The sequence below is a fragment of the Propithecus coquereli genome, unplaced genomic scaffold, assembly GCF_000956105.1.
Source record: "Propithecus coquereli isolate 6110/MARCELLA unplaced genomic scaffold, Pcoq_1.0 Scaffold590, whole genome shotgun sequence".
NCBI lineage: Eukaryota > Metazoa > Chordata > Mammalia > Primates > Indriidae > Propithecus > Propithecus coquereli.
Genome location: NW_012151841.1, coordinates 713,466 through 728,303, shown reverse-complemented (window position 1 = coordinate 728,303; position 14,838 = coordinate 713,466). Strand labels below are relative to the sequence as shown.

The following is a 14,838-nucleotide window of genomic DNA, read 5'->3' as shown; positions in this document are numbered from 1 at the left end:
CTCCTGCCCCAAGGCAACCAACGTAACCAGGGTCTGCTGTAGCCTTCCACAGAGATATACTAGGCATGCATTTGTATGCTTTCGTAATGATATTTTTTGCTTCGCTGAGTTTATATTACTTTTTTAGATGAAAAATGCATATTCACACATACATTTAAATATGTGTGTATGTACACATAGAAAAACTTATTGGAAGTACATGTGACTCCCACCCCCAACCTAAATAGAAATTCCCTCTGAATACTCTGGATTGCAGGTAAGGTGTTTTTCTTTATGGCTTATTTGTACTTTCCAGTCTTCCTCTGCTAAGTGTGTGCCTCTACCTGCTGTGGGGGAGGGGAACGTCACAGTAAATGTTTTTAAAATGTACTTTCACTGAACACCTTTCCAACAGCAGAGAAAAGGTGAGAGTGAGCTGGGTGGCTTGAACTTACCCAGAAATGAGGGTGGGGGCAGAGTATAGGGTTCCAGCCTTTTCTGGCTGGACTTGCCCCTTCCCCCACCTCGTCTAAGCCACAGGGGCTCCCACACTGCCCTGCTGCTCTAGAGGGAAAACAAGGCAGGCTCAGAGTGCACAAAGACCTTCCTCCCCTCTGCAGGGCAGCAGCTGGCCAGGCGGCTGGGGGGGAGCCGCCCTTCAATGGAGCCAGGGCCTGTCAGAGCCCCTTTGTGGAGCCCCTGGGGGTGGAGCCAGTCCCTGCCCAAGAGGCAGATGTTCTGGCCCTGGGCCCCAGGAGGGTGGAACAGGCAGGGCAGCTCCAGGTACCAGCAGGAATGCAGCCGAGAGGCAAGGCCCAGGGAAGTGCCTGGCCCTGAGGGCACACACTGTGGCCTGGCACGCAGCCATGCAGCGGGCGCCTTCCCACCCACCCGCAACTCACGAGGCCCACAAGGCCGCCTTTGAGCAGCCAGGGTGGTGCCTCCGAGCATCCCTGGTCTAAGGGGTCCTAGTAGAGGCCTGAGCTGTGTCCTCCCCCATGCTTCCTCCCCAGGAGCCCTGTGCAGCCCAGCAGAGAGCTGTCTGAGCACAGCTCTGAGGGCCCTCTGCTCTCTGACACCTTCCACGTGTCCACTCAGCCAAGAAACAAAGGCTGACCTTCCCAGGCACAAACAAACCTTCTGCCAAAACAGCCGGGCAGGTTTTCACCAAATGTGGAGGGGATGTTTGGAAAGGTCTCACTGAAAGCACAGACAACACTTCATATACAAATTTACTCTAGAAGGAACCTGCGGTGAGGGTGCACCTCAAAGACCGAGGCATTCTTCCCCCACAGTAGCCGAAACAGCCAGTCAGAGAGGCCGTGTGGCTCCCAGTTAGGGGGAGACCATTTGGGGGAGGAAACAAAGAGTGGTTTAGACATTAGCCCCAAATCAAATGTCACAGGGACAGACGGTGCCAACTGCAGGCAATGATGTCAACATAGCTGCTCCTTCCACGGGCAACTGGCAGCTCTACATCGAGAGCTGCTCACAAGAGGCAGCAGCAACGTACATATTTAACTAAGGTCGACGCTTCTGCAGCCCCGCAGCCATCGCAGTGGTTGCAAGGTACCGATAATAGTAAGTATTGAACGAGCTAAGCATTTTACCTGCTTGTCCTCTTTAATTCTCACAAATACCTCGGAGAACAGGGATTAACAATCCCCTTTTATAAATAAACAAACTGAGGACCAGAACAGTTACACGATTTTCCCAAGATTATAGTCATTTGCAAATAAGTGGCAACAGCAGAACAGGGATTTGAACACAGCGGTCTGACACCATGGTCGGTGTCCTTTCCTGATGGAAAATCTGTAAGGGAAGGCTGTGCAGAAAGGGGAGTATTCATGCAGTGGGCAGCCTCATCGAAGGTTCTGAAAACACAACAGCATCCTAGGAAAGCCCCTGGGTGGGGCAAGGAGGGCAGCGGCATCACCACAAGAGTCAGCGTGGGTTTGGGAGACACAGAGTCCCGGGTTTGAATCCCATCTTTGTCCTTCTCCAGCCCCATCTATATACAGCAATCCCACCCCTTGGTATATACCCAAGAGAACGGAGAACACACAATCGCAGAAACTTGTACGTGAATGTTCACAGTGGCATTATTCATAATAGCCAAAAGGTGGAAACAACCCAAATGTCCATCAGCTGATGAAGGGACAAATATAACGTGGTATACCGTACAACGGATCATTATCCAGCCATAAAGAGGAATGAAGTCCCGATACCTTCTTCAACATGGATGGATAAACCTTGAAAACCTTTTGCTAAGTGAAAGAAGCCAGTCATCAAAGATCACATATTGCACGATTTCATTTGAATGAAATGTCCAGAACAGGCGAATCCATAGAGACAGAAAGAGGATTAGTGGTTGCCAGGGACTGGAGGAAAGGGGCAGTGGGAGTGACTGCTTACAGGTACGGGGTTACTTTCTGAGGCAACGGAAATGTTCTGGAATTAGACAATGGCAATGGTTTGCACGACATCATAAGTAGACTAAAAATCACGGAATTATACAATTTAAAATGGTGAGCTGTATGGTACGTGAATTAAATTGCAATTAAAAAATAGCCAAGGAAAGAGTGGCACCTATAAAACGGGGACAAGGACCCTATGTATGTGGGGAGGCTGCGGGGAGGGTTAAGCAGTGTGAAAACGCGTGTGCAATGCCGGTGTGGTGCCTGGAACAGAGTAAGTGCTCCGACACAGCAGCTATGTTGTAATAAATCACGTCAACACTGATGTTGGCTTTCTGCCTAAATTACAAGGAGGGGGAACGATACCAGACGAGAGGGTGGCTGGTGTTACGATTCTTGAGCTGCAGCCCAGCTGGGCAACAGTGCCACCGCAGCGCTCTCGGCTGGGGCCTGCCACCTCCCTTCTCTCTAGCACAGAGCTGTCTCCATGGCAACCACATCAGCTCAGGCCAGGGGCTCCTGTTCCCAGCCGAGTGACAGCATCGCCTCAGCAACTTGTCAGGATGGTAAAGGCAGATCTTGATGACAGGACTGTAGCTCTGGCAAAAGAATTGCTAAGGGACCCTTGTCTCCATAGAAACCAATGTCAGGAAGGAGAGGGAGGAGGGAGACAACAAACAGCAAATAAACACAGACTCCTGCATCCTGTGTACGATCCTGAGACACCACAGGGCACACAGAGGGCTGGACCAGCCTCAGAGGGGAAGTGAACCAGCGTTTCTTGAGCACCTACTCTGTGCCAGGCACCATAAAGTGCTCTTTACAAGGATGACTGCATTTAAAATTTCACAAATAATGCCCAAATACATTCTTATTGTTAAAAAAAACAAAAACCCCAACTACAGCGTTAACAGCATGAAAAGTGAAAGTCATTCCCTATCCTACTCCCACCATTTCTAGCTCCTCAGACCAGCAGGTCTCCCTTGGACTTCTGCTATGCATTTACACACATACACATGTGCTTCAAATCCAGTCTGATTTGTATGGCTTCTCAAAATACTTAGTGAGGCCACACAATATGTATAGTTCCATTAATGTTCTTTTCCCACTTAATAATGTACCTTGGAGATCCTTCCATATCAGTACATATATACCTACCTTTTCTTTTTTTTAATGTGGTAAAGTATACACAATATAAAGTCTACCATTTTAACCATTTTTAAGTGTTACAGTTCAGTGGCATTAAGTACATCGACACTGCTATACAACCATCACCATCATCCCTCTCCAGAAATTCTTCATCAACCCAAACTGAAGCTCTGTCCCCATTAAACAATAATTCCTCATTCTCCTCCAGCCCGTGGCAACCTTTATTCCACTGTCTGTCTCTATGAATTTGACTACTCTAGGTATCTCATTTACGTGGAATTATACAATATTCATCCTTTTGTGCCTGGCTTCTCTGCCTTAGCATGTTTTCAAGGCTCATCTATGTTGTAGCACATGTCAGTACTTCATTCCTTCCTAAGGCTGAATGATACTCCATTATATGTACACACCACACTGTTTATCCATTCATCCATGGATGACCATTGGGGTTGCTTCTACCTCTCGGCTATTATAAATGCTGCCGTGAACATGGTGTACAAATATCTCTTTGAGTCCTTGCTTTTAGTTCTGCTGGGTACGTGCCCAGAAGTGGAATTGCTGGATCACCTTGTAATTCTGTTTGATTTTTTGAGGAACTGTCATACTACCTTATTCTTTTTAACTTCTTCATAGTCTCCTATGGTTACACAATCTTATTAATGATCCTAAACAACCTTATAGGCAACCCCTTAGGCTAGGTACGATTACTATCCTGATATCACGGATGGAGAAACTGAGATTTAGAGGTGGGAAGTGGCTCCAGGGTTTTAGTCACATCTCTGCTAAGCAAAGGCTGGGTGAATTCTGGCAAGTTCTTCCTCTCTGGGCCTCGGTTTCCTCATATGTGCAATAGGAACAGCCTGACTGCTCAGGTGCTTTCTGAAATTGTCTCCCCTTTTCACCACCAAGGGTGGCAGCAACAAGATGGTGTGAAGGTGGTGTCCTGTGTTATAGGCCAGCCCATGGTGGCCAGGAGGCTGCATGAAGAGAGGGACCTGCCATCCAGCCCTGAAGCAGGGCGAGGCTGCACAGCAGCCAGCAAATGCCTCCTCTCCATGCTGAGGAGGTGTTGGCACATCACACCAACATGCCCAGCGGGAAGGACGGCTCTGGCCTTGGGCTGTGGCGTCTCAGTCCTGGAACACTGGCACGCCTGCCCTCTGGAGAAGTGGGCAGGCAGCGCCTCCAGCAAGGCGTCTGCCCTAGAAGAATGCACCATCCTAGGACACCTTATAAGCAGCCAGAAGCTACCCCAGGGCTGTCTGGAACACAGACCTCTGGAATCAGGACGATTCTAGCCTTTAAGGGTCACCTAGACTGATGGTTTCCGATTAGCATTCTGCAGAGTCCACTGGGCCCTGCACGACCCTGAGGACATCCCTCCCTGCCTCCTTCAGGGGCTGTTTGCTCATCCATAAAATGGGTATGATTGCTATCGAATACGGTGCGTAATACGCTGCACACCTAACACACAGCAGAAGAAGGAGAAGTTATGCCAGGAAGAGGAACTGACATGAGCAAAGAAGGAGAGGATGGTGCCTGGGGGTCACATTCAGGAAGCATCTAGTACCCCAGGGACACTGGCCCAAGACCCAGCTCAGTACAGTACCAACTTCATACCAAATGGCGGCACTTGGCATTCCCTACACCGTCTCCACTCGAGTTTTCCCAGTTAGTGCTCACAATGACTCAGGGTACTATTGCCCCATTTTATAGATAAGGAAACTGAGGTGTAGAGGGCCGGGTCCCATGCTGGACACTGCTGCATGTTTTCTCAGTTAACTTCCCAGCAGCTCTGGTTCTCTGATGGCCTGTGAGCTCCTTGAGGACAGGAACTGGGTGTACTTCGTTCACCACTGTATCCTTGGTGTCCAAACAGAACGTACACAGTAGGTGCTCAGGAAATGCGTGCTGGAGGAAGGAATCAATAAACAACCCTGACAGGGAGGCATAACCTCCCCATTTCCCACAAGCAGGCAGCGGTTGGGAGAGACACTGGCTAGGTGGGGCTTGTGCGTGCCTGCCCGCCCCAGGCCGGCCCTGCCAGGGTGGACAAAGCCCTCACCTCTCTCGGCCGCTCCAGCTCTGTCTGCAGCACCTGCTTAGCCAGCTCGGTCTCGATGAGCCGCTGCCGCAGCTCCTCATTCTCCTCCTCCAGCCGCGCTCGTTTCTTCTCCACCACCTCGAGCTCCTTGTGTAGGCGCATGGAGATGTCCTTGGAGACCTGGGCGGGGTGGGGGTGAGAAGGATGTGAGCAGAACGAGGACAGCAGGCCCCACCGCGAGCCCCACTGACCAGCCACAGAGCACCCCAGAGGCAGGCAGGGTCTTAGCTTATCACCCCCACTTAACAGATGTGTAAACTGAGGCACCAGGGACCGCATGCTCCCAATGTCTATATCGCAGCACAGCCCCAGCAAGTGGTGAAGGCCCTACCTGCTCTCAGGAAAGCCTTTCATTCACCTGGGGCTTTTAATGCTTCCAAAAGCCTCTTTCCCAGCCACCCTCTTGCCCAGTCCTCACAAGAGCCTGTGGCAGGGCCAGAAACTCATCTTAAAGAGAGGGGAGTGAGCTGGAGTAGAAACCCAGTGCAAGATGGGCAGCCCTGGCGCCACCGGATCCCATCTCTGCCAGTGACCAGCATGTGATCCTGAGCAGGTCATTTCCCCGCTGTGTCTCGGTCTCCTTAACTATAAAATGGGTACAATAATAATAATAATGATAGGGCCAACCTCACAGGCCCAACAGGAGGATTGAACCAGCTGCTGCACAACAAGTCTTGGCCCGGGGCCTGCACATGAGTGGCTGGAGGTCACAATGTGATCCTGAGATCCATTTCCAATTGTCTGGGATGTAGAACATGCCCGAAATGACAAAGGCTGGGCAGGGATCCAAGTCATCCCTACAGAAAGAAGCTAACAGAGCTGCGATCTCCCATCCTGGTTCCGGGACTCTACAGCAACAGCCCCGCATTTCCTGGAGGACACGCTCTGTCCTGTCCCCTGCTGGCTGAGTGTGGGGGGCCAGGAGAGGGGGCCTATGGGAACAAGGAAGGATGGCCCTTCTAAGCCGCGAAATTGCAACCAGAGTCCGTCCCCGCGTGGGCTGGGTGCTGCTGTTTGGTGAATACCTACTGTGTGCCAGACTCATTCATCTTCACCCTAATCCTGTGCCCATTTTACTGACAAGGAAACTGGAGCTCAGAGCAGAAGTGACTTGCTCAGGTCACTCAAAGCCAGTGTGGGCCAACCTGGGCTGGGAACCCCAGGGGTTCAGCTGAAGGGCTGAGGCTCCTACACGGGTGCGAGAACTTTGCCAGCAGGAATTCCGTGCGGGGCAGACAGCCCAGCACCTCCGTGCCTGCTGGTCTCGGAAATGACCATGGCGCCTCCTCCCTGCCGGAAGGGAAGAGGGCCCTCCCTGGCTCTGTCCTCCGCCTGGGCTCAAGCCCAGCTCGGCACGAACCCCTTGGCAGCGTGTAAGGCAGGACAGGAAAAACAACGACCAGAAGGAAACTGGGCACTGCCTCCCCCTCCACCATAGCCTCTGAAGATCTCCAAGGACAGCCAGAGACTGGCCCGTGAGACTCCTCCTGCAGCCCCTCTAGGCCACTAGACTCCCTTCATCCATAAAGTGAGGTGAGCAGTGCCTCAATATCAGAACAAGGGCTTTATAGACAAGAAAACTAGATCCACGCCTGGTTCCAGCACTTGCTGGCTCTGTGACCCAGGATGAGTTATTTAACCCTTCGAAGTCTCAATATGATCAGCAATAAAGGGGGTTCATATAATCTACTCACAAGGGCTGCTCTGGGAATAAATGATATAATGCTTGGGCTGGTGGCTGGAACATAGTAAGTGCTCAATTATTCAACAATTTTTACTGCATTGTCAAGACAACTGCTTTGCCTCTGTGCACTGATTTTATCCATGTTGGCCTAACCGCAGGGCTTTTGCTGGACCTGTTCAGCCTTTGGCTTTTGGCTATGGTCCCTAGTTTGGTGCAGTTAGGTCACCCAGTAAGCCCCTGCCCTGATCAACACAATACTCATTCATGCATTCATCCTGCTTAGGCACTGGGGCAGGAGAGGTGGGGTCCAGAGATCAAGGCTGCAGACCACGGCTGGCCTCGTTGACATCTACGTGGCCCAGCAGCAGCACAGGGTCTGGCACACACTAAGTGCCTAATAAGTGCTTGGTGGATGAACAAACAAATCCAAAGGTCCAATAAGTGAAAACAGAGGGAGACGAAGGAGTGAATGACTGAATGTATTTGGGGAGTTACACCTGCCCTAGCAGGGCTGGGGATGCTCCCCTCAAATACCCACCCTAGCTACTGTGCAGGGAGGGCTGTGTCCCTGGCTGGGGTGAGGAAGGAGGCTGCTGGAGGAGGCAAGGGCTCCTCTCCCATCTGGGCCAGCTCCTTTCCTCCCGGGCAGAAGCCCCATCTCCACCATGGCCTCCACCTGCGGAGGCAACCTGGTCCCCACCAATAAGTCATGACCCATGTGGGTTCCTGGATCCTCTTGGGTTCATGAATGACTTTATGGATTTCATTCCTTCCCATCCCCTCTGTGAGTCCTCAGTGCCCTTCTGCCCCATTCTCCCTGGAATCCCTTCCCTATTTGCTCCCCAACCCTGATGGCTATGTCAAGAAAGCCCGACCCCAGGCAGCTTGCAGAATTCCAATATGGACAAAAGAGCCCTTAATCTCAGATCCACACAGCACCCTGCGCCTTGATGGAGGCCAACGGGAGCAACACGCCAGACTGGGAGGCAGGAACCTTGTGGCCTGGGGCTTGTCCCTTTCCCTCCCCAAGCCTCAGTGGGCCTGGGCCCCCCTTAGCCCTCACAGGTGACTGACAGAAGCAGCCAGCACTTCCCTAAGGGCTCACCACGTGCTGCGGAAAAGCACTTTGATTATTATCCCCATTCTGAGGCTCAGAAAGGAAAGGTCACTTCTCAAGGTCACACAGCTAGGAAGCTGCAGAACCAAGACTTGAAATCAGGTGGGACAATTCTGAAGTCTTGATCTCGACCTGACCCTGCTATACAGGCTCGAAGCCTGAAGACACATTACATTAACATCAACAATGAAGGGATTAATAATGAGCTCCAACACTGGGTTTACTGTGCCTGTCTCATTTGATGCTCTCAGCTACCCCCAAGGTAGAGGGACTGAGATACAAGGGAGGCGAGGCAGCTGCGGCTTCCGGAAACCAGGGCAAATCCCCAAAGCACAAACAAATGCACTCAGCCATGAGGTCACTGTTTACAGCGCTGGGGCCTGGCTCCTGCCCAGCGCAACCAGCAGCTTCTGGCCTCTGCTCCCCGTGCATTGGGCCCCTCAGCTCCTGGGCTTCTGGCTGCAGGGTGCCCTTGTCACTTTGCCGCTCAGGGTGGGGGATGGGAACTCTCACTAAAGCGTACCCACTGGCCAGGCAGCATTCTGGACTCTGTGTGGCTGAATCCTCCCAAGAACCCCAGGAGGGTGGGAACATCACCCCCATTTTACAGATGAGGAAACTGAGGCTCAAAGAAGAGAGGCAACCAGCACAGGTCACCTAGGAATTAAACCCAAAGCCAGAATGTTTACTCTAGCAACATCTGTATCCAAGGAAGGGAATGTGTCACTGGTGTGTCCTCAGCCTCCTACAAGAGTCACTTCAGACAAGAATTTAGATCCCAGACTCCCTGGACCTGACACCCTCCTGTCAAGTCCCAGTTCCTGAAGGGGCCTGGGAATCTGCATTGTGAACAAGTCCTCCAGATGATTCTCATCCACCCTGGGAGGCTGAGATTGTGGCCTACCCTGCCCTACCCTTGCCTCCAGCCACCTGTCCTGCACCTTGTAAGTTCTCCTGAGCAATAATGAAACCACAACCAAAATGTGCTTATTTGGTGGGTGAGCACCCACTGCCAGACCTAGTGCGCAATACTCTCTTTGCTTGAATTATTTCATTTTATCGTCGCACAAATCTCTAGAGGTAAGGATTAGTTTTATCTGTTTTCCACATGGGGAAACGGGCTTGCAGATGTGAAGGAGCTTAACCCTCACACCTCTGCCCCTGCCCCTGCCCTCCCCATGCTGGGCAAAGTCCCTGCTGAGGTTCTGCAGGCCCTGTCAACTGTGAGGACCAGCAGAAAGTGGGAGAGTCTGGGGGAGCAGGGAGAAAAGGCCTGAGGTTTCACTCATGACCCCCTCACCAACAACCCACCTGTCCAATAAAACCATCGGAGCTTGAAAGCCCTGAAGATTCAGTTGGTCTAAGCCCACATTTAACAGAAGGGGAAACTGAGGCACCAAGATGTAGGGCCAGTGGGAGCATGGGACAAGTGGCTGGCAGAGCAAGTCCAGAGAGCCCCAGGGATACCCTCGCAGGCAGCTCGAGCCCCCTCCCCACCCGGGTCCATCAAGCCCTCCCAGGCGAGGCCAGGGAAGCCAGCATTCTGAGGACCTCCGAAAATGCCCCAGAACATCACCAGCACACGGGCGAAGGGCGCTGGCCAGAGGCACCCAGCTCTGCCGGCCTGAGGATGAGCTCAGCGCTCCAGCGGCAGGGGTGGGGAGAGGAGGGAGGGAAGGGGGCGAGGAGGATGCTGATTGGCTAGTTCGAATCCCAACAGAAGGAGCCCCTCCCCTCCGCCCAAACTCGGGAGAGCCACCTCCCCCACCCCCACCCTCATCCCTCCCCCCGTGGAGGCGGGCTTCAGCCGCAGCCGCTATGCCCCAGCGGGTCCCCATCTCCTGGGAGTCTGACTTTTTTGAGTCCCTCCCAGAAATCCTCAGCTACCTAGGCCCCAGTGCAGATTCGCAGATTCGTCCGACCTTCTAACCAGCTCTCTCCTGCCTCCCCGCTACTCTCCCCACCATCCCCTCCCCGTCCCCTCCCAACGCAGGGGCTGGAATTTGAATAATCCCGGGAGCTGCCCTCTTAGGGAGGTGTGCTTTGAACTTGGAGACATACCCTTTCTGGGAACAGTTTTCCCAAGTGCACGACAGACCTACATTCCCACTGTGCACCATCAAGACAACAAGAGCTGACACACACCCAGAGCTGACAACAAGAGCTGACACACACCCAGAGCTGACACACCGTCTCCCGCTCCTGGCCCCGGGGCCTTCCAGATCACAACTCCTGGCTGGTCCCGTAATGAAGATTTTTTTCTTTTCTATTCCACTGGGAAGGCTGTAGGGCTTAGAATTTGCCAATGTCTTCTAGCAGAAAGGGGGGAAGGGTTCTCTCCAGGTAGGCGTGTAGCTGACTCCCCTCCTGCTGGTCATGGCAGCAGCCATCTTCCTGAACGTTCTCCCACCCCCTTCCGGGCTCATGCCCACTCCTACCTCGGGTGTTAGGGCCCCATTCCCAGCTCCTCCTTCCCCCTGATCCACAGGGCTGAGGTCTGAGGGATGGGGCCCCATCGAGTTGGCTGCCATAGATGGGCAGGGTGGGCTTCTCCCTGGAGGCCCCACCCTCCCCCAGAGGGCTCAGAGAGCGCAGTCAGGTACTGCCTTTCTCTAAGCCTCAGATTCCTCATCCAGAAAACGGAGATAATAATAGCTAACATTTTGAGTGTTTATGGTGGCCCCTATATTATCTCATGAAGTAGGGGTTGCTGTCAAACCCATTCTATACATGAAGTAACTGAAACATAGGTGACTTGCTCAAAAATTACAAAATTCGTGCACATTGGTGCCCAGATTTGAACCAGCCCTGTCCAGCTCCAGGCCCTCACTGCTCTCCATCAGCGTAAACCTCCAAGGAATGGTGCTGGGACTACACACTGCACCAGGCGTACGGTGTATGGTAGCAGGACTCATATTAGGATGTCACTTTGGGGTGTCCCTGCTCAAAGGCCTGTTGACTCACCAGGGATCCCTGCTTAGCAGATGAGGCAACTGAGGCCTAGACAGCGGTGGCAGTTTGCCCACAGACACACGAGGAGGGAGCCACAGGGCTGCCTGGGGCCCCGCTCTGTTTCGTGGTCCCACCTCCCAACCAGGGCACCTGTGAAGGCCGGGGGAGGCCCCTGGGCTGACCTTGACGTCCTGCTCCAGACCGCGGATGAGCTCGCCGTCCACCTGGCCGGTCTGGGCGGCGCGGAGGCTGCGGCGCTCGGCCTTGCGCAGCCGGTACTGCAGGATGCGGCAGGTCTTGCTGGCCTGGTCCAGCTGCTGCCGCAGCTCCTGCAGCTGGTACACGTCCTCCTCCATGTAGACGTCCCGCATCTCCAGCATCTCGGCCCTCAGCTCCTCAATCTCATCCTGCAGAGGGAAGGTGTGGTCAGGTCGCTGGGCCCCCAGGCAGTGGCCAGCCAGGGTAAGCACCTCAGGGGGCCTGGATGTGGCAGGCTCAATAACAGACCCCCAAAGATGTCCACCTCCAAATTCCCAGAATCTGCGAATATGTTACCTTACGTGGCAGAAGGGACTTTGCAGATGTGATTAAGTTAAGGATGTTGAGACATGGAGACTGTCCCAAATTATCTAGGTGGGCCCAGTGTCATCACAAGGGTCCTTCTAAGAGGGAGGAAGTGGGAGGCCATGTGACAAGGGAGGCAGAGGTTGGAGTGAGGTGCTTTGAGGATGGAGGAAGGGACCAAGTGCCACGGGGTGCAGGCAGCCTCTAGAAGCTAGAAAAGGCAAGAGAAATCATTCTCCTCTAGAGCCTTTGGGAGGAAGACAGCCCTATTTTCAGACCTCTATCTCAAAAATTGGAAGGTATTAATCTGGCGCTGTTTTAAGCTATAAATTTGTGGTGATTTGTTACAGCAACAATAGGAAACTAACACACGGCGCAGCAGCAAGGAGAGACAGCGAGGACCAGACCCCTCTGTATCTTCCGTGTGGGGTCTCAAGCCTCATCGCGGAGATACACAATAAACCAACAAATTAAAAAAATTTTATACTGTTAAGTGCTATGAAGACAAAAACAAAATACGATAGCGTGATAGGAGAAGGTACCGTGTTAGGGGACATGGTCAGGGAGGCCATCTCTAAAGAAGGGACACATGAGCTGAGACAAGAAGGCAGAGCCATGCAGAGAGCGAGCCAGGGAGAGATTATTCCAGGCAGAGGGAACAGTGTGTGCAAAGGCTCAGAGGCACGAAAGAGCTGAGCATGTCAAGACACAGCAAGGAAGCCGGGGCAGCTACAGTGGTAATTTGAGAATGAGGGACAGTCAGAGGACAGCCAGACAGGGCCTTGAAGGGCTGAGTAAAGCGTCTGGGTTTGAGTTTTAAGAGGACGGGGTTAAGGGGTGACCTCATTTCCTCAGGACAGCTCCTGCCAACTCTGTCACCAGCTCCCTGCTATCCCTCACTTCTTCTTTGTAATCATTAAGTACATCTGCAATTTTGGTGGGGTTTTTTTGTTTGTTTGTTTGTTTTAGAGACAGGGTCTTGCTATGCTGCCCAGGGCTCAAGCGATCCTCCCGCCTAGGCCTCCCAAAGTGCTGGGATTACAAGCGTGAGCCACCGCGCCCAGCCCAATTCTTTATTCAATAGTTTGTCTCCTAGCCAGGCCGTGCTGCCCCACCTGCTGTATCCCCCGCGGCCTAGCATGCGGCAGGCTCCCAGCAAATATTAACTAGATGAGTGCATGCCTGTCCAGTTAGGTAAAAAACAACACAAAAGACATACCAATGTGCAACAATCATTAGACACTGAGCGTAAGGGGGGAGTGGAGTGGAACTATACAGAAGAAATGCATAATTATTAAGTCTCATAAATATGAAAAGGGAGTCACAAATGGTAATAATAATATCTACTCTTAGTGTGACCAAATGGTTTCAATAGGATGGTACACTCAAAAGAGGAACTGAGTCACCAGGGATAAATGACTTGCCAAAGGTGTCCCTGAGGAGCCAGAGAAGGCACCCAAGGACAGCAGCACTAGGGGAGCAGGGAGGTGGGTGGGAGGAGCGACAGTCCACTCTGCAGGCTGCAGAGAGGGGCCATGCCAGAGAGCTGGACCTCGGCCCTCTGAGCCTCCCCTTCCCCAAAGGAAACAGGCATGAAGGGACTGGGCAGGGGGTCTCCTGTTCCTCCCTCCTCATGCTTCCACCACGAGGGAGCGTCCACTCTGCCCCTCTGGGGGCACCTCTAGCACCCCTCACCCACCTCCCCTGGGGCTGGGGCTGGGACGGGGGACAGGGCTGACTGGAGTCTGGGAAAGGAACACACGGAAGCCTCTCTCTTCACACCCATCTGTCCACAGGCAAAGGCGGGTGCAGCTGTCCCAGGTGGTCAGCTTCGTAGGGCTACGCCCTGTGGGGAAGGGGGAAGGGCCTGTCGTTGTCCAGCGCCCCCTGAGGCTGAGTAAATTTAGTTCAGGGCAGGGCTGGGAGTGGCACCCTCCTGGCCAGTTCTTGGCACCGTGAAAGCTGACCGAGGCTTTCACCCCCGTCTCTTTGACTCCTGGGCCTAATTCTCAGCTGGTTCTAAACTCAAGTCAGGAAGACAGAGATGACAAATATCTGCTTCTCCCAGCCCCCACAGATGCTATCCCATTCCCACCGTCAGCCAAAGGGTTTAATGCCCACTCGCCAGCACAGCCTGTCTCCCGGGTGTGTTGCAGCAGCACCCCCAAAGCACTGTTCCTGCCTGGCAGCCACAGAGGAAAAGGCACCTCACCAGACCCCACCCCCACCTCTGTCCTAATATACACACAAACTCATCACCCCGCCACCAGCCAAGTGGACAGAGCCAGGGTGGAAAAGGAGGAAGCAGGACAGTCAATGATCACATCAGTTAGAGAAATGAGGAAGTGAGGGTCTCTGTGCTGTTTCAGCAGCAGATTAAGGAAGCGTGAAGGAAACAGCACTCAGAAGTGCAAGCCTGTCAGCTAAACCCAAGCCAGCCTCCATATGGGCCTGTGTTCAAATCCCTGCCATGCCATTTACTACACCTCACTTAATCTCTCTGCACTTACATTGACAGAATCTGGTGATGGGGAGGATGTAAGGGTCTGAGTGGACCCCAAGCTCAAGATGAGCCAAGGGGAAGTACAGGGACACAAAAGCTCCTGAGGCTGGGCTGCATTAACAGATGCATGGCATTAGATCATAGGAGGTGACACTGCTTCACATAGGATTATACCCAGAACACCAGAATCATTTTTGGGGATCACTTTTTTTTTACCTTTCAGATATTAATAACTGATTTTTCTATTTATAAAAGTAAAACATGATCAGAGAGATAGTTTTGAAAATATAGAAAACATAAATCATGCATAATTCCTCTACCTGGTCCTGAATCTCAGAGACTCTAAAAGTCTGGTCCCTGGACCAGCAG

At 52.7% G+C, this 14,838-nt stretch overlaps 1 protein-coding gene across 1 annotated transcript in view; it reads right to left on the bottom strand.

The window, feature by feature from the left end:
* SOGA1 (suppressor of glucose, autophagy associated 1) overlaps nucleotides 1-11,797 on the bottom strand; it is a 41,370-nt gene extending 29,573 nt beyond the window's left edge. The window contains exons 1-2 of the mRNA XM_012658945.1: nucleotides 11,585-11,797; nucleotides 5,611-5,769 (exon numbers count right to left, since the gene is read on the bottom strand). Coding sequence (XP_012514399.1) covers nucleotides 5,611-5,769; nucleotides 11,585-11,782 — 357 coding nt within the window. The 5' untranslated portion in view covers nucleotides 11,783-11,797. The remainder of the gene's footprint in view (nucleotides 1-5,610; nucleotides 5,770-11,584) is intronic.
* Between the last annotated feature and the right edge of the window lie 3,041 nt (nucleotides 11,798-14,838).